Source organism: Herpailurus yagouaroundi, unplaced genomic scaffold (assembly GCF_014898765.1).
Source record: "Herpailurus yagouaroundi ecotype Mexico unplaced genomic scaffold, PumYag 77, whole genome shotgun sequence".
In the NCBI taxonomy this organism is placed as follows: domain Eukaryota; kingdom Metazoa; phylum Chordata; class Mammalia; order Carnivora; family Felidae; genus Herpailurus; species Herpailurus yagouaroundi.
Genome location: NW_024412388.1, coordinates 63,358,776 through 63,378,402, shown reverse-complemented (window position 1 = coordinate 63,378,402; position 19,627 = coordinate 63,358,776). Strand labels below are relative to the sequence as shown.

The window sequence follows — 19,627 nt, the reverse complement described above, 5'->3', positions numbered from 1 at the left end:
TTTTGAGGGGGCAGTAGCGGAGGGGCAGAAAGAGGGAGGCACAGAATCCCAAGCAGGCTCCAGGCTCTGAGCTGTCAGCACAGAGCCCAACATGGGGCTCGAACTCACAAACCATGAGATCATAATCTGAGCTGAAGTTGGACTCTCAACCAACTGAACCATTCAGGTGCCCCTCTTCTGACTATTTTTTAATTGGATTATTTGTCTTCTGAGTGTTGAGTTGTATAAGATCATTATATATTTTGTATGCTAATCTTTTATTAGATATGTCATTTGTAAATATCTTCTCCCATTCAGTAGGATGTCTTAGTTTTGTTGATTGTTTCCTTTGGTGTGCATAAGGTTTTTATTTGGAGGTAGTCCTTGTAGTTTATTTTTGCTTTTGTTTCCCTTGCCTCAGAAGACATATCTAGAAAAATGTTGCTACAGCCAACGTCAGAGAAATTACTGCATTTGTTCACTTCTAGGATTTTTATGATTTTGGGTCTTACATTTAGATTCTTAATCCATTTTGAGTTTATTTTTGCGTATGGAGTAAACCAGTGGTCTGGTTTTGTTCTAGTGCATTTAGCTGTCCTGTTCTCCCAACACCATTTGTTAAAGAGTCTTTTTCCCATTGTACATTCTTGCCTCCATTTCCAAAGATTATTTGACCGTATAATCACAGGTTTATTTCTGGGGTCTCTATTCTGTTCCATTGATCTATGTGTCTATTTTTGTGCCAGTCCCATATTGTTTTGATTACTATAGTTTTAAAAAAATGTTTATGTATTTTGAGAGAGACAAAGAGCATGTGCAGGGGAGGGGCAGATAGAGAGGGAAAGAGGGAATCCCAAGCAGGCTTTGCACTGTCAGCACAGAGCCTAACACAGGACTTGATCTCACAAACTGAGATCATGACATAAGCCAAAATTGAGAGTTGGATACTAAACTGACTGAGTCCCCCAGGTGCCCCTGATTACTATAGCTTTGTAGTATATCTTGAAATCTGGGATACCTCCAGTTTTGTTCTTTTTTAAAGATCACTTTGGCTATTTGGGGTGTTTTGTGGTTCCATATGATTTTAGGAATGTTTGTTCCAGTTCTGTGAAAAATGCTGTTGATCATTTGATCAGGAATGCATTAAATGTGTAGATCGCTTTGGGTAGTTTGGACATTTTAACAATATTCATTCTCCCAATCCATGAGCATGGAATATCTTTCCATTTATTTGTGTCATCTTCAATTTCTTTCATCAGTGTTTTATAATTTTCAGAGTACAGGTCTTTCACCTACTTGATTATGTTTATTGCTAGGTATTATTTTTGGCACAATGGTAAATGAGATTGTTTCCTTAATTTCTATTTCTGCCATTTCATCATTCATGTACAGAAATGCAACAAAATCTGTATATTGATTTTGTGTCCTGCAACTTTACTGAATTCATTAGTTCAGTGAATGAATTCATTTATTCATTTCTGATATTTTTTTGGTGGAGTCCTTAGGGTTTTCTATATATTGTATCATATTATCTGCAAATAGTAAAACTTTTACTTCTTTCTTATCAATTTGGAGGGCGTACATTTCTTTTTTCTTATCTGATTGCTGTGTTAAGACTGTGTAGTATTTTGAATAAAAGTGGTGAGAGTGGACATTCTTGTTTTGCTCCTGATTCTTAGGGGAAAAGCTCAGTTTTTCACATTAAACATAATATTAGCTGTGGGCTTTTCATTTAGGGTCTTTATTATGTTGAGGTATGTTCACTCTAAACCTACTTTTGAGGGTTTTTATCACGAATGGTTGTTGTACTTTGTCTAATGCTTTTTCTGCATCTATTGAAATGATCATATGGTTTTTATCCTTTATCTTGTTTGTGTAATGTGTAATGTTGATTAATTTGCAAATATTGGACCACCTTTATATCCCAGGAAAAAAAAAAACCCACTTCGTCGTGGTGAATGATTTTTTTAATGTATTGTTGGATTCCTTTTGCTAGTATTTTGTTGAGGATTTTTGTATCTGTCTTCATCAGAGGTATTGACCATAGTTCTCTCTTTTTTTAATGTTTATTTTTGAGAGAGAGAGAGAGAAAGTGAGGGCGCGCGCGCGCGCGTGCGCGCGAGAGAGAGAGAGACAGAGAGAGAGAGAAAGAATCCCAAGCAGGCTGTGCATTGTAAGTAGAAAGTCCAACATGGCACTCAAACTCATGAACTGTGAGATCATGACCTGAGCCAAAGTCAAAAGTTGGATGCTTAATTGTCTGAGCCACCCAAGCTTCCACATAGTTCTCTTTTTTTATAGTGTCCTTGCTGGTTTTGGTTTCAGGGTAATGCTAGCCTCATAGACTAAATTTGGAAGATTTTCTTACTTTTCTATTTTTTTTTAATAGTTTGAGAAGAACAGTGTTAACCATTCTTTACATGTTTGGTAGAATTCACCTGTGAAGCTATCTGGTCATGGACTTTTGCTTTTTTGGAGTTTTTTGATTACTTATTCAAGTTCATTGCTGATAATTAGTCTATTGATATTTTCTATTTGTTCTGGATTCAGTTTTAGGAAATTACAGGTTTCTAGGAATTTATCCAATTCTTTGAGGTTGTCCAATTTGTTGATATATATTTTTTTCATAATATTCTCTTGTAATGCTTTATACTTCTGTGGTATCAGTTATTTCACCTCTTTCATTTCTGATTTTCTTTGATTCCTCTCTCACACATGTGCTCGCACTCTTGCTCTCTCTGAGTCTGGCTAAAATTTATAAATTTTGTTGATCTTTTCAAAGAGCCAGCTTCTGATTTCATTGATCTGTTCAATTTTTTTTAACTTTCTATTTCATTTATTTATGCTCTAATCTTTATTCTTTTTATTTTCCTTCTACTGTTTTTTTCTAGCTCCTTTAGGTATAAGGTTTGGTTGCTTATTTAAGATTTTTCTTGCTTTTTGATGTTGTCCTGTATTGCTATAAACTTCCCTCCTAGAACAGCTTTTGCTGGATCCCAAAGATTTTGAACCATTGTGTTTTCACTTTCATTTGTCTCCTCTTTGATTTCTTGGTTGACCCATTCATTGTTTAGTAGTATGTTATTTAGCCTCCATGAATTTGTGTTCTTTTCAGATTTTTTCTTGTTGATTTCTAGTTCATAGCATTGTGGTCAGAAAAGATGCATGGTATGACTTACTTCTTTTTGAATTTGTTGAGGCTTGTTTTGTGGACTAATACATGATCTATTCTGGAGAATGTTCCATGTGCACTTCAAAAGAATGTGTTTCTGCTATTTTAGGATAGGATGTTCTGATACATCTTTTAGATTCACCTGGTCCCGTTTGTTATTCAAAGCCACTGTCTCCTTGTTGATTTTGTTTGGATAATCTATCCATTGATGTAAGTGAGGTGTTAAAGTCTCCTACCATTATTGTGTTACTATTGATCATTTCCTTTATATTTGTTATTAGCTGTTTTATGTATTTGGGTTCTTTTGTGTTGGGTGCATAAATATTTACAATTGTAATATCTTCTTAGATGGTTCCCTTTATCATTATCTACTGACCTTGTTTGACTCTTTTTACAGTCTTTGTTAGAAAGTTTATTTTGTCAGATATAAGTATTGCTACCCTGGTTTTCTTTTCACTTCCATTTTCCTGATAATTGCTTTTTTATCCTTCATTTTCAATCTGCATCTGTTGTTAGGTCTGAAATGAGTGTCCTATAGGCAGCATATGGATGGGTCTTGTTTTTTTATCCATTCTATCACACAGTGTCTTTTGATTGGAGTGTTTAGTCCATTTATATTCAAAGTAATTATTGATAGGTATGTATTGCCATTTTCCTATTATTTTATGGGAAAGGAGGGTTTGTAGCTCTTCTTTGTTCCTTATCTTGCTCTCCTCTCTCACAGTTTGTTAGCTTTCTTTAGATGATTGGCTTGGATTCCTTTCTCCTTATTTTTGCATATTTGTTGCTAGTTTTTTATTTCTGGTTACCATTAGGTTTGTGTATAACATCTTTTTTTAAAGTTTATTCATTTTAAGGGAAAGAGAGAGTGCGTGCAAACAGGGGAGTGGTGGGGTGGGGTACAGAGAGAAAATGCCAAACAGGCTCCATTGATAGTGCAGAGCCTGATGCAGGCTTGAAATCCTGAACCATGAGATCATGACCTGAGCCCAAATCAAGAGTCCAACATCTAACCAACTGAGCCACCCAGGTGCCTCTGCATATAACATCTTATCCTTCTAACAGTCTGTACTAAGTTGATGGTTACTTAAATGTATACCCATTCTTTCCTCCTCTCCTCCCCATGTTTTAGGTGTATGATGTGATACTTTAAATCCTTTCATTTTGTGAATCCTTTGACTGATTTTTATAGATGTACTTAATTTTACTGCTTTTGTGCTTCCTACATTTTTTATTCCTGCTTATGGTCTTTTCTTTCCACTCAAAGAGTCCCCTTTAATGTTTCTTGTAGGGCTGGTTTAAATGAAAGACTGAGTTCCATTAACTTTTGTTTATCTGGGAAACTCTTTATCTCTCCTTGTATTCTGAATGATAGCCTTGTTGGATGGAGGTTTTTTCTTTTAGTACTTTGAATATATCATGCCACACCCTTCTGCCTTGCAAAGTTTCTGCTGAAAAAAATCACCTGATAGCCTTCTTGTGTCCCTTGTATGCAACTGTTTTATTTTCTTTTGCTACTTTTAAAATTCTCTCTTTCTCACTAGTTTTATTACCAATTTAATTGCTGTGTGCCTTGATGTGGACCTTCCTGGATTGATTTTGTTGAGAGCTTTCTGTGCCTCTAAGATCTGGATTTCTAGTTCCTTCCCAGATTTGGGAAGTTTTCAGCTACTATTTCCTCAAATTTTCTCCCCCCTTTGTTCTCTCTTCTCTTTCTGGGGTCTGCATAATTCAAATGTTAGTACACTTGATGGTGTCATTGAGGTCCTTCAGTCTATTTTCATTTTGTATTATTATTATTTTTTTTAATTTTATTATTTTTTTGTTTCTCCTGTTCAGCTTGATTGCTTTCCATTACTCTGTCCTTGGGATCACTAATCTGTTTCTCTGCTTCCTCTAGTCTACTATTCATTACATCTAGTGTATTTTTAATTTTCGTTATTGTTTCTTCATCTCTGATTGGTTCTTTTTAATGTTTTCTATCCCTTTGTTGAGGGTCTCACTGAAGTTCTCCATTCCTTTCTCAAGTCAATTGAGTATTTTTGTGACTATAACTTTAAATTCTCTATCAGGCATATCTGTTACTTACCTCCATTACACTTAGCTCTCTTGCTGTGATTTTGTCCTGTTCTTTTATTTAGGACAAACTCCTCTGTCTCCTCATTTTGGGTAACACTCTATGTCTGTTTCTGTGTGTTAGGAATCTCTGCTATGTCTTCTTCTCTTGAAAGTAATGGCTGTATGAAGAAGAGGTCCTATAGTGGCCTGTACTACAATGTTGTCTGTTCACCAGAATCTGGTACCTTAGGAATGTCTCTTATGTATGTTGTGTGTACCCTACTCTTGTGGCTGTGCTGCATTTGCCTTTAATTGAGTCATCCACAGTGGCTCTTTCCTTTTTTGGGGCAGTGTTTGGTCCCTATATTAATGGGCCAGTTTGTGGCCTACTTGCACTTGAGTTGAGTCAGACCAAGTATTTGCTAAAGATATCCATGGGATAAGGTGTCCATGGGATAAGGTGAGCTTGGGGTCCTCCTCCTCTTCCATCTTCCTCATATTTTTAATCTTTAAAAACCATATTCTCTAATTATTCCTTTGTAATGACATAGTGTTTTTATTTTATGGACAATCTGCTTGAATTATTTTGAAAATACTGTATTTTTTTTAATGTCCATCCTATTGCCCTAAATTATTTGATTTCATCCAGCATCAGTTTGTGTTTACTTCAGTCTTTTTCTTTCATATTCTGATTTCTCCTTACTTTTCTGATTCTACTTGATCATCCAATATTACTAAAGAAAGACCTAAGTTGCTTGTGTGAATTCATTCCATGGCTACATTAGTAGGTCAGTTTTCCTGGGAGACCTCTGTCCTATTTAGGGTGAGGGGGCCATGTTTGCTTTCTGATTTCACTACAGCATAAAATGATGGGAAGCTGGCTGTCAGGCATAGGCTTTCAAAATGCCAGAATATGAAGGCTTGTAGGCTGGGGCACCAAATCCCATACAAGTCCTTGCTAACCCCAGAAGGTTCCACAAAAGAGGGCTCAGTTTTTGCCTATTTTTCCTGGACATTGGAATTCCAAGTGCAGGGGTATGGGAGAAGCAGAAAGGTGATGATTTGCATTGTAAATCTGTATATAAACCTTCAATTAATCTTGTTTTCAGCCACATTTTTCACTATCAATTCTGAATCCAATATCTTATGATTTCTTTCTTTCTTTTTTTTTTTAAGTTTATTTATTTTGAGAGAAAACATGCGCGTGAGCAGGGAGGGGCAGAGAAGGGAGAGGGAATCCCAAGCAGACTCTGTGCTGTCAGCACAGAGCCCAATGTGGGACTCAATCTCATGAATCAGGAGATCATGATCCAAGCTGAAATCAAGAGTCAGATACTTAACCTACTGAGCCACCCAAGCACCATCAGCATCTCATAATTTCTAACATGCAAATTGTATCCCATTCTTCTATGCCCTGGTGTGGTGCATTCATTACTCAACACACTCTCATATGTTTTCCTTCTTCCAAAAATTGTTGAACTCCTTTATGCAATTGTGAATAGATCCTGTTTTTCCTACCCTTAGCTTGCATGGTGAGGTTTATAACTTTTTAAATTTAATTTTATTAAAATTTTTTTAATGTTTATTTATTTTTGAGAGAGAGAGAGAGAGAGAGAGAGAGAGAGAGAGAAAGTGAGAGAGAGTATGAGCAGAGGAGGGGCAGAAAGAGAGAGGAAGACACAGAATCCAAAGGAGGCTCCAGGCTCTGAACTGTTAGCACACAGCCCAATGTGGGGCTCGAACTGCCAAGTTCTAATATCATGACCTGAGCTGAAATCGGACACTTAACCAATACCTGAGCCACCCAGGTGCCCTGAGGTTTATTACTTTTTAAAAATTTCATTCTTTTATTTCTATGAGTCTCAGGAAATAGGAGAGATAGGCTTAAGTGCATGGTATATCCTCTTGAATAGTAGTTTTCAGTTGATGATATTTTGTTGTTTTTTGGTGGAAATATAATTTAAGTTAAATAGTTACTTCCTCAGTCACTCCCACAGAATTGTTCAGCTGCAACCACCATCATCTACTCTGTACCTGAGGAATCTGAGGTTCACTGAAGTTTAAGGATATCAGATACACTGATAGAGTGACTATAGATTTGTGCTGGAAAACTAAGGAGGACTCTAAGATTAAATGACAATTACTTACTCTCGAATTGTTCTCATTCTGCAACATTTAGTAAATATCTGGAATGGGCCAAGTACTAGGTTAAGTGTTGCCAAGATAGGGATATAAAGGTAAATAAGGTATAAACCTTACCCTTGACAATAGCATAATCTGGTGAATAACTTGAGTTTATGTAGCATTTTGCAGTTTATAAATCAATTCTACCTATGGGAGACACTTGACACCTAGTGATTTACAATTCATAGTTTTAACTATTCCCATGGAACTCCAGTGATCCATGACCTGCAATAATTGATTCATTTGCTTAGGTACAAATTTGAATCACGTGTACCACAAGACTGTGGGTGGTAGGGTTGTTTGAGTGCTGAAAGAGCAAAGCTGGCTCTTAGGGAATCATGAAGTAGTCTTGTGAATACTGTGTATAAATTTATGGCCATATTCTTGAGTCATCTGAACTTGATAGGATTACAAACATGAAATTGGTTTATTTTTCCCCCATCACTGCCCTTAACAAAGTTCTTTCAAGTCTTTCTTCTTTGACATCTCGAGTAGATTCCATATCTTTCCAGGCCCTTACTATTGTAGAGTTCAGTGTAGTCCAGTTTAATATTTGAATCTCATTTTTTTCCAATCCCCTAGTTCAAGTTTGAACCCTGCAAGGGAACTGAGAAAGGAGGAGAGGGCCTGGTTTGCTATCTTCCTTCTTTTCCTTCTCTTCTGGTTCTAGTTCTCTCTTTGTGTTGTGAGGGCTGGAAGGAGAAGGAGTGTCTGGCCACTGCCCTAGTCCTATGTGGTTGTTGCTACTACAGCTAAAACATAATTAACTAGCCATCAACACCCTCTTTAGGGGAAGCATCCAAAAATTGGCTCTCTCATGGTATACAAGGGGAAATTCTCTGGGAAAATCCTTACTAAATAGTCCTTTCATTTGAGAGATCAGCTTTGGCTTGCCTGTATCCAAACCCTTTCAGCTCTATCCCTGGTGACTCACCTCCTGTCTCTTGATGGCAGATAAGGTATCACCAGGGAGGTGCAAGCCCATTTACTTGATTCCATATCCTCCTATAATAGGCTGCTTCAATGCTGCCCCCATTGGCTTTTTTTTTTTTTTTAACCCTCTTGTGGTCTCGTTGGGTCTTATTTCTCATTCCCAAAATGGGCACAGAAGACTGATGAATAAGTCTGCCACAGAAGAGGTATACAGTTGGAAAATGACCTGCTGATCTGCTCTTCCTACAGGTACCCTCAGTCTTTATGAGTGATTCTCAGAGCCCTCTGTAATTTGGAATTGGGAAAAAAACAATTCACAACTTCAATGAGGAGGAGATGGAAAATCCTCTAAATTGTGATCATTGTCTTGCCAATACAACTATCTCTAGTCTACTTCCCTACCCCCACCTTTTTGCTTACACAGACCAGGGCAGGAAGACTGTAGAAGTGATGGAGGAGTCTAGCCAGAAATTTTTGTGGAGAGCTTTCTTTATTCTTACCTTTGGGTCCTGTTTGGTGATTCTGAGTCAGTAGGAAAAGTATTACTCAACACTCTGTTATACATTTTCTGCTATGCATGTAGTCACATTAATTAATTAGTTGGGGACTTGACAAGGTGTTGGGGACATTGTTTGAATGTTTAGGGCTGTGTTCTCTCAAGGTATGGCTTATAGACCACCTGTGTCTGAATCTGCTGGTGAGAACAAGGAAAAAAATGTGAATTCCTAGGCCTCTTATGCTAATATTTGGGCTCTCAAGGGTAGAGAAGGGGTCAGGAATCACAATTTTCAACAAACACTCCCAAGATTTAGAGATACATACTAAAGTTGGACAACCACTTGTCATGAGTCCACAATATATTATTTTATGTCCTTTCAACACTTCTGTGAATTGGTAGGGTTGGTATTATCCTAATTATACAGATGAAATTGAGATTCAAAAGAGAACCATGAGTTGCCAAATGGCAGAGTAACCTGCTTCCTAAAATTAATGTATTGTGAATTTATCCATTAAACATTTTCTTCAACATTATTTTCTTTTTTTAAAAGTTTATTTATTTATTTTGAAGGGGGGCATGCAAGCCAGGGAGGAGGGGAGAGGGAGGGAAAAGGGGGGCGCGGGAGGGAGAGGGAGGGAGAGGGGGAGAGAGGATCCCAAGCAGGCTCAGAGCCTGACACAGGGCTTGAAACCATGAACTGTGAGATCATGACTTGAGCCAAAATCAAGATTTGGCTTGACTGACTGAGCCACCCAGGCACCCCTCAACTTTATGTTCAATGACAATGTAATCTCCTTTGTGGATGTAGAATTCTTTATTTAATCAATCTGCTATTAATGCATAGTTTGATTATTTTAACTTTTTACTATTACAAAAAGGAGCTTTAAATGTTAGGCAGTTTAAAAGGGAGTTGGGAACTATATTGTAGCTGCCTAAAGAAAATGAAGCCAATTTTTAAAGGTCATTATATTAAAAGTGTTTAGGATCTGAAATGATATGGCACATTCCACAGTCACTAAAACGATTATTTTATGTTGTTTTCTTAACAGGAACAAGACCATATTGTTTTACTTTAACTTATTCAGCTGTACCAGTCCCTCCGTGGTGATAAACCTACAGTGCCCTACCACACAGGTAAGACAAAAAATGCCTTGAATGTTCGAAATTCCACCTGAATTCCGTTTGAATTCTGTGTGTGTGTGGTTAATGATGAATTTATGGAAGGTGGGAAGACCTAAGCATGAGCTTGTGTTTACTCATATAAAATCAAAATGTAGCATTGCTAAGGAACCTCTTTGATTTTGTCCAACCACCTACCCCCAGAAGTGGTATTTTTTTCCAGACCAGTATTAGGAAGAGAAAAGCTAGCTACTGTAACTAATAAACTCAAGTTTTTCAGTGACTTAACACAATAAAGTTTATTGTTGATCATATAACAGCTTAAGGCTAGTGTTTATGGTCAGTAGGCAACTCTTCTCTAGGCTTCTTTCATCTGGTGGCTCTGTCTTAAGTCCTTCTCATCATCTGTATCCACCTGCCAGAAGGAAATAGAAGATGAATAAAGCATCTCTGCTCTTAAAAGCCTTGGATTAGAAGTATCACACATTGAAATTCTACTCATACAACATATATATTAGTTTTATATGTTCACACCTGCATGCAAGAAAAATGACTAAAGTAATGCAGTTAGGGGGTGAGGCACAGACTTAAGTGGGCATTTAGTTGTGTCTTCCATAGTCTGTCCATCTGTCCTCCAGAATACCTTTCTTCTTTCCAAGGGAGACAACCCAGTGTCCCATGTAGTACTGTCTTTAACCCAAAGTTCAGGATCTATGGGTGATACATTGTCTACCAGGTCTTTCCACTAAATGAACAATGGGGAATGGGACTAGGATAATTAGAATACAAACTCCCATTCAGAAAGGGAAGGGTGATAAACACATAGTGGTCTGTAGTGCATGGCACTGGAGAATGGTGCTTTATTTGACCTGGATTATATTTTCCATTTCATCCTATAAGTCCTTTACTCAACCAACTGTGGGGTTATTTCCTATCTGCTAGCTTCAGACCACATCACTACTGAGCATTGGAGATATCTGTGGGGGTGGGAGGGATGCATAGAGCTCTAAAGCTCCCTTCATGTTGTGTAAATTCAGCAACTCAAAGATTATTTTAACAGTCAAAGGCCTTTTCAGGTTAGCTCATGAATTCTGTAGCAGCACATCTGCCTCAAAAACGTAATAGGCTTTTAACCTATTTGCTGCTGCTTTGCTCCATGTGCCAGTAAACCATTGCCAAAGATCTTCCCTGATCTAGTTAATAAATCTGTTTGCTTTCTTTCTTCCTCATGTCTCTCTCAGACTTTTTATCTCTTATTTACCACTGAGACTAAAGCCAACTTGAGATATTGACATCTTAGTTCTGTGACTACCTCTATCACAAGACTTTGTTTTCTACCATAGCCACCCACTCCCAAGGCCAAATCCTTGACCATGTCAGTACCAGTACTTGCCACTGTTGTAATATCAATTTCAGACATCCTACTGTCTGACCACCTCAATTCCTCTCACATTCCAACTCCAATAATTGTAACTCACCAGGACCTACAACCCCCTAATGCTAACCTCTTCACAGCATCCCTCAGTTCCCTCATGTTTTCATTTCTTTCTTTGTCTGACTTAGATTTCAAGGTCCCTCTTTAAATTCACTCCCTTATAAAAACCCTCAATTTCTGTGCCCCCCTCCCACTTAGCTGTTCTTTCCTGGCAGAACTTCATCCCTACCTAAATGTGGCTCTCTGCCTATTATTCTATGCCTGAACTCAGGCAGCTGTGAGTTCTTGGAGAAAATACACATAACTGTCCTTTAGACTCAGAACTACTAACCTCAGTGTCCCTCAGTGCTGTCTCACAACCACACTACAGATCCCTTATCTGTTTTCTAGTTTTCTCTTCTAGAAAACATTTCCATACCTTCTCTTCTTACCTCCAACGCCTAAGAACTCCTTCCCAATCTCCTTGTCAGCCTCTGACTTTGCTTCCTACTTCACTGAAAAAGTACAGGCATTCAGAAGACAACTTTTAAAAGCTTCTGCAGTAACATCCTCTTGCCTATCAAGTGTCATTTATGTTCATATATTTGTTCTGCTTTTCTTTGTCTCACTGTGTATGAACTGCCTGCCCTCCTAAAGTCAGCCTATCCATTTATGCATTATATCTCACCTGCTTTCACATACTCAAGCACATCATTGCAGAAATTTTGTGGGGTTTTTTTTATTACCATTGTTCCTTCTCTACTAAATCATCTCCTTGATCCCACACCCCCTTCCAGATACTGCTCCATATCTCTGTACCTCTTTTTTGCAAGTCTTCAAAAGAGTAGTCTATATTCAGTGTGTCTAAATCCTCTCTTCTCATTCTCATTCAGGCTTTTACTCCTACTCTAATTGCCTCCAAATGATACCATTGACCTCCATATTATTAAACTAATGGCTAATTCTCATTCCACATGCATTTGATCGAACAGCATTGTTTATTCAAGCCCTCCTCCTTCAAACATTTTCCTGACTTGGCTTCCAGGGCACATTATTCTTCTTTGTTTCCTCCCAACTCTCTGGCTATTCCTTGTTAGTCTCCTTTGCTGGTTTTTCTTCAGCTTTCCAACATCGTATAAACATTGGAGTTCTCTCCTATCACCAAACTTGGGCATTTGAAAATCTACATTTACTCCCTTGGTGATCTCATTCACCGATTCTTTGTTTTTAACATCATCTGCATGCTGCCCTCGCTAGTTTACATGTCCAGAAAAGTCTGCTATCTGAACTCCTGATCCTGATATGCAATCACCTGTGCAATGTCTCTACATGGGTATTTAGTTGACATCTCAAATTTAATATGTCCAAACTCAATTCCTAATCTCTGACTTCATCCTTAAATTTTTTCTCCAATCCCAACCATCGTCGCTGTTTCAGTTAAGGCCACCTCCAAATACCATGGTATCATCCTTGATTTTCTCTTTTCCTCTTACACTCAGGTGTGAACATTCAGCTAATTCTTCTGGTCTCCATTCAAAATATACCCTGGACCAAACTACTTTTTACTATCTCTTCCTTTTTTCAAAGAACCATTATCTCTTTATATTAGTGCTATGACCTCCTGACTAGTCTCTCTGCCTCTATCCTTACCCCACTTTCAACCCCTTACAGTGTCTTTTCTACCCAGAAGCCAATGTGATCCTATTAAATATGTCACATTTATATCTCTCCTTTGTTCAGTCCTCGTCCCCATAGCTTCTCAAGTTACTGAGATTAACAGCAAAGTCTTAACAATGGCCTTACAGGACCCTTCACTCTCTGTCCAACTCTCTGACTACATATGCTGTTACTATCCCTCTGCTCACTACACTCGGGTCATACAGCTAGTATGTGTCTCTGAAGGATCCAGGAATGCTCCTGCCTCAGAGCCTTAGACTTTGCTGTTCTCCCTGCCTAGAGTACTCTTTCTCCAAATGACTATGGCTTGATCACTATTCTTCAAGACTCACATGTTACTTTTTTAGCAAGGCTTTCCTTGACTACCCATTTATTTATTTTTAGTTTATTTATTTATTTTGAGAAAGACAAAGCATGAGCAGGGGAGGGGCATAGAGGGAGAGAGAGAATCCCAATAAGGTTCTGTGCTGTCAGTGCAGAGCCTGGCATGGGACTTGATCTTATGAACCATGAGATTATGACCTAAGCCGAAATCAAAAGTCCAAGAGTCAGACACTTAAACCGGCTGAGCCACCCAGGTGACCCCTTGAGTTCCCATTTAAAACTAGAATCCCACTCAACTGCTTTTTATCCCCTAACTTCCTTTCTGGCTTTATTTGTCTCCATAGCACTTATTATCATCTTATAACAAACAATTTTACTTATTTGTTGTTATCATCTTCCCTCTACTAGAAGGTAAACAGCTTAAGGGCAAGTATTTTTATATTTTGTTCACTACTGTGTCCCCAGTGCCTAGAACAGGCTCAGAGTAGGTGATCAATAAGTATTTGTTGAAGCAATAAATGAATGAATTAGTTAATATCTTTCTACTCCCAGTCTAGGAAATTTTCTATTACACACATCCATCATTTCCATGCGGAAACATACATACAAAAATATCCTATACATTATGCTTTTTTATGTACTCATGTATGTATGTTATTTATATTTAAGTACACTATAAATTATTTACTAGATCATGCTTTTTTCATAGTAAATGCAGTGCTTTAACCATCAGTATAACTCTCTTCTACTCACCAAATTCTTATTTGCATTAGAATATTAAACCTATATGAATTGAAGATATAAAAATAATGATGAAGAACTACATTTAAAGTGCCTCTTTGTGATTACCCAAAGAATCAGAATTGAGTCAGGATATATTTCAGCTGCCAATAATGGAGACTTGCTTTTAGTCTGCCAGACATTAGTGTACCTACTGACCCAAGCCATATTTTTATGCATAATGTTTTTTGTTAACTGCCAGCATGGTCCAGACATGTTTTGCAAGCATTTAAAGGACAGACTATGATCAATTAGGATACCCGACCTTAATGTGACCTTCATTTTTAGCTAATTATATGTTGATTGCTACTAATCAGCACCCTATTTGAAGTGAAAAAATTGGTCTGATAGATTGGGAGAGTAAAAAGCAGTAACTGTATTGTTTTTTAACAGCTCATTTGTGTCTGGGATGAAATTTGATGTGATTCTCTTTAACAAACTACATTTTGCCATTTTAATTATTTTCTTGTATATGTTGCATACACAGCATTTTTAATATGTAGTATACATTGTATGTATGTATACTACATAATACAGAACTCATCATGGTCCCAACTCAGTAGTTCCTACTGTCATTTAGGCCTGTGAAAGCATTAGTACTTTCAGTGTTCATTTTAAAAATCCATTTAAATATACCCAATGGGGGAACTAGTGAAGTTACCTTTCAAAGTCCTATAACTGTCAAAGTCTAAATGTCTGTAAAGTATCTCCCAATTTGTTAACAGTTTGTTCAGCTCAGCTCCAATCAGAATGAAATTTTGACATTTGCATTGATAATAAGCTTAGCCTTCTTCTAAAAGATATGAGCATGCTGGATGCTTTGAACGTCCCTAAACAGTTCTTTGCCTTTTGTAGAAAGATACCTGTGAAACTTCAGTATTTCATCTAGAACTGTGTGAGTGTGTGTGTGTGAGAGAGACAGAGAGCCTATGTATGTATGAGAAACTGACAAAATGCATACAGAGACATGAATGTAGAGACAGGTTGTTTTGCCTTGTCAGAACGTCTAGAAGAGATTTAGACTGCTGCTACTACAAAACATTATTAACTGTGGGATTTGAGGTATCCATTTAGTTATTCACCTCCTACCTTAGCTGTGGGCCTGACACCAAAAATTTTTGTAGACACTAGAAACATGACCCAGCAGATAGGAAAGAGGTGTCAGCTCAGTAGCAGTGGATTGAGCTAGAATCTGGCCAGTCAGGTTACCAAAGCACAGCAGGGAGATGGAGCAAGTCAGAGCTGAGAAGGCTTTCATGAGGAGCAACTGGAGATGGAGGAGAGAACGAGGACCGCAACTTTCATGGTTAATAGGATCGTTGTTTTTTGTTTTTGTTTTTGTTTTTTGTTTTAACTACAAGCAAAAACAAAGTCAACAGACTGCATCTTCTTGGATTCTGCTTTCTCTCTGGAGTTTCTAATTGGATTTCAGTCATTCCACATCAGCTCTGTGGACTACTAGCACAGTGATCTGGTTTGGCATTAATAGGCCCCCTAACTAAGTTCATTAATGTAAAATGATTGCATTGGTAACCTCTCTGTCCACAGTTGACAGAGTGTTGGTTAAATGACTATGATAATGATTGCCTGCCACATAGCCCTAATTTTGTTGGTTTCTTATGGTAATAAATACTCCTATTTTGAGAACTGTTGTTGATAATTCACTGTCACTGATAGTAATTAGTGGAATAAGTTATCAATATCTGGAGCATTTTTAATCATTATTTTATCTATATGTAGGAAAGGAAGCAAGATTCTAACCCTGAAAATGCATAAACTACATAGGCAAAATTAATCTTGCATTATACTCTTATCTACTAACTGAGAGACTAATAAGAAAATATTTATTAAAAGTCCATCACTGTCTTGTGGTAGTGGTGACATTAATCTATACATGATAAAATTGCATAGGACTGTATGCTCACACACACACACACACACACACACACACACATACACACGAGTGTGCGTAAAACTGGTGAAATCTAAAGGTTAGTGGATGTAACAGTATCAATTTCCTGGTTGTGATATTGCTCTGTAATTGTGCAAGTTACTACCATTGGGTGAAACTGGGTGAAAGGTATGTGGAATATATTATTTTTCACAGCTGCAAGTAGATCTATAATTATCTCAAAATCAGAAGTTAAAAACAGTTCCATCATTGTACAACATCTGATTTGTTTAACATAGATCATTACTAAAGGGCAAGGAGTAGAGAGTGATAACTAGTGCATGACATTTTATTTTTTACATAAATTAGAAAATTGATTTAAGTTTCTAAGTTTCTTTATAGAGGTGAATAACTTAGAAATCTAACCTTATGGATATTTCCTTGATTTGCTTAACTCAATTCAGTTCCCACCCACCACTGTGTTCCTTTTCTTCATAGATCTGTGTCTCCAAGTGCCCAGAAAAATTTTTAACCTACATGGAAATACAATTTACATACAGAACAAACAAAAACTATTGGACGTACTACAGCCAGTTCTGCAAGTCCACTTTTGTTAAGCCTGCAAAGGTATGTGTGTTTAAGCTTAAAGCTAGAGAAGAATTTAACTTTTGTTTCTATCTCAAGTGTAACATGAGCATTTGTAATGGACAGGCTCCCAAATCTAAGAAATGCTTAGGTACTGTTCCATTAAAACACAAATGCACATGTACATACAAACATACATACACCATTTATAGTATATCATTTTGTAGATTTGGGGTGTTAGGAAAGACTCGTTAAGTCTGGTAAGTTACCTTTATTCCCCGAAACCAACAAATTCTCTACTTGAATGAAGTGTATGCTGTGAAGATCTAGGAGTTAATGTCATTTCATTTTATTAACGTCACCATTTCATTAATGTGGTGATGAAGATCCATGGCTACTTAGTAACAAGTAGCATTTTACTTTCAAACCCAATTTGATAATTATTCATTAAAAAGAACCCTCAAACCTTATCTAGATTTGAGACTTATAAAGGAATTCTAAAGCCTTATTATGTTAAATGGTATTAAGGTCTTCTTAATTAGAGAAGATACTGTTTTTCCAGAAACAAAATCCAAGACTTAGAGATTCAGAATGTGACCAAGACATAGATACATGCTTTCAAATATGTGCCTTGGTTTCAGTGGGTCTGGTTTTATTATTGATTTGAATTACAGTTAGGAAATTTAAGAGTGTTTGTCAAAAAAAAGTATGGGTGTGTGACAATCCTACAATCCCTCTTATTAGGAGAGTAGTTTGGAATAATGAGATAATTATGGAGTTAAATTTTTAAAGGACACAGTTTTTATACTGAAAATAAAAGTTGTCATTACATAGCCTTTGAAATACTAACATACTCTCCCTTCCATTTTAGACTCTAACACAAGTTTTACTGGATGATGATTGTCCAATAGCGATTTTTCCAAGTAAACCATGTAAGTGGTTTTTACTTACCTTCGAACTCATAATCTACCAAACAGTTATTTAATTCAGTTCCCTTATTTCACTATTGAAACCAAGAATAGTTGTATGACTGGCTTAGTGTCCCAGAGTTAATTAGGAAGAAGCCAAAGCTAAAGCCCATCGGCACTCCAGCCAGGGATATTTCCATTGGAGCTCTGTTAGTTTTGGGATTTTGCTATGCCAACATACACAAAAAAAGATTGAAGATTGATTTTAAAAGCCTCATAAGATTGATTATTTGGTGCTCTGTGAGTACATGTAAACACACAAGGATGTAATCTTGCACACTCGTGCCTGAAATCAGCCTAAGAATTTGTTCAGAAGTTGCCTCAGGAGTGAAAGTGGGACATACACTTGTCATATAATTTGAAATTTAAAACGTTTATGTATCTCCTAAATGAATCAATATTTTATATTTTTAAGATTTATGAATTTTATTTAAAGTTTATAGGGGCGCCTGGGTGGCGCAGTCGGTTAAGCGTCCGACTTCAGCCAGGTCACGATCTTGCGCTCCGTGAGTTCGAGCCCCGCGTCAGGCTCTGGGCTGATGGCTCAGAGCCTGGAGCCTGTTTCCGATTCTGTGTCTCCCTCTCTCTCTGCTCCTCCCTTGTTCATGCTCTGTCTCTCTCTGTCCCAAAAATAAATAAACGTTGAAAAAAATTAAAAAATAAATAAATAAATAAATAAATAAATAAATAAATAAAGTTTATATAAAATTTATCTAATTTTTTTAAAAAATGAAATAATCACTAATTTTCATTTCTAACAAATATAATCCTAACTACAAAGAAGAATATTTTTACATAAAGATGTCCGGCACAATGTTATCTGGAAGAAACAAAAATAAAAAAAAAAGAAGAATAAAACACTCTGATATCCAAGAACAAGAATGTACTTAAATAAATTATGATGTATTCATTAAATGGAATATTTCAGAATTATTAAATATAAGTGTATGTATACTATAATGTTAAATAAAATTTTATATGCATTATAATGACAAGCATATATAATTAAAATAAACAACAACAACAAAAAACTATTCAAAGAAAAAGATCGCAAAGAAATATGCCAAAATAGTAAGTGTTTTGGAGGTGGCAAAACTATGGGCATTCCTCTCTTCTTTCTTCTTTTTTTCTATTGAAGTAGAAAGGTATCTTTCTCTATTGGAGTAGAAAGTCAGGTGCCATCGAAGTAGCTCCCATCAGACACAATGTCTTGCATGCCCCCCATCCCTTTTCTTTGGGTCATTGAGGACTCTGAAGCAAGGTCTTGCAAGCAACTACATTTTGCCAGGAAGGCCCCGAGCAACAAGTGTCGGTAGCCAAGAACAATGTTACAAAAAGGTAAAAATGAATCATTAGTCATTGAAGATAAAATGGACATGAAAGTATAAAACATCCCTGCCTTTACAAGTACAGATTGGTTAAATCACCCAATATAAACTATATACTGGGGATTCAAAAGTGAATAAAGCACAGTCCTTCACAGTATAGTAAAGGAGACATTATGGTAAACATTTCAATCAACTTGTATTCCCTCAATAAGGGACTAAGTATAGTACTTAATGGAATAGTATGCACCTAATAAAATTTACTCATTTAAGAGGTTATAAAAGAAAATAAGTAATATTAAAAGAAAGAAACCAGGGAAAGCACTGAATTTATTTTATGGTTATGACTCTCGAAAAAATTTCAAGTAGAAGAAAAACAGGAAGGAAATACATCTAAAATGTTAATAGAGTTCATTGTGGGTAGTAGGACTATGTCTTGTTTTGTATCTTCCTTCATATTTTCTCTACTTTCCAAATATAAAATGAGCACATTTAGTGATTGAAACTAACCGACTGGATGAAATTGCCCAGAAAAAGGTTAGGGGACTTTGTAGGTAGAAACAGTCATCTTTAAGGAGTGGAGAGGGGAAGAAAATACAGAAAGGCTGAAGGGAGGACAGGAGAGAATCTGGGAATGTAAGCCAAAGGAAGAGCATTTCATTTTTTTTTTTTTTAATTTTTTTTCAACTTTTTTAAATTTATTTTTGGGACAGAGAGAG

The 19,627-nt window shown here is 36.8% G+C and overlaps 1 protein-coding gene across 7 annotated transcripts in view; it reads left to right on the top strand.

The window, feature by feature from the left end:
• The window catches only part of SLC44A5 (solute carrier family 44 member 5), a 380,599-nt gene that overhangs the window by 314,003 nt on the left and 46,969 nt on the right, over positions 1 to 19,627 (top strand). For all 7 annotated transcript variants that reach the window (XM_040470674.1, XM_040470676.1, XM_040470673.1 and 4 more), the window contains 3 exons: positions 9,875 to 9,959; positions 16,529 to 16,657; positions 17,487 to 17,547. In XM_040470674.1, coding sequence (XP_040326608.1) covers positions 9,875 to 9,959; positions 16,529 to 16,657; positions 17,487 to 17,547 — 275 coding nt within the window. The remainder of the gene's footprint in view (positions 1 to 9,874; positions 9,960 to 16,528; positions 16,658 to 17,486; positions 17,548 to 19,627) is intronic.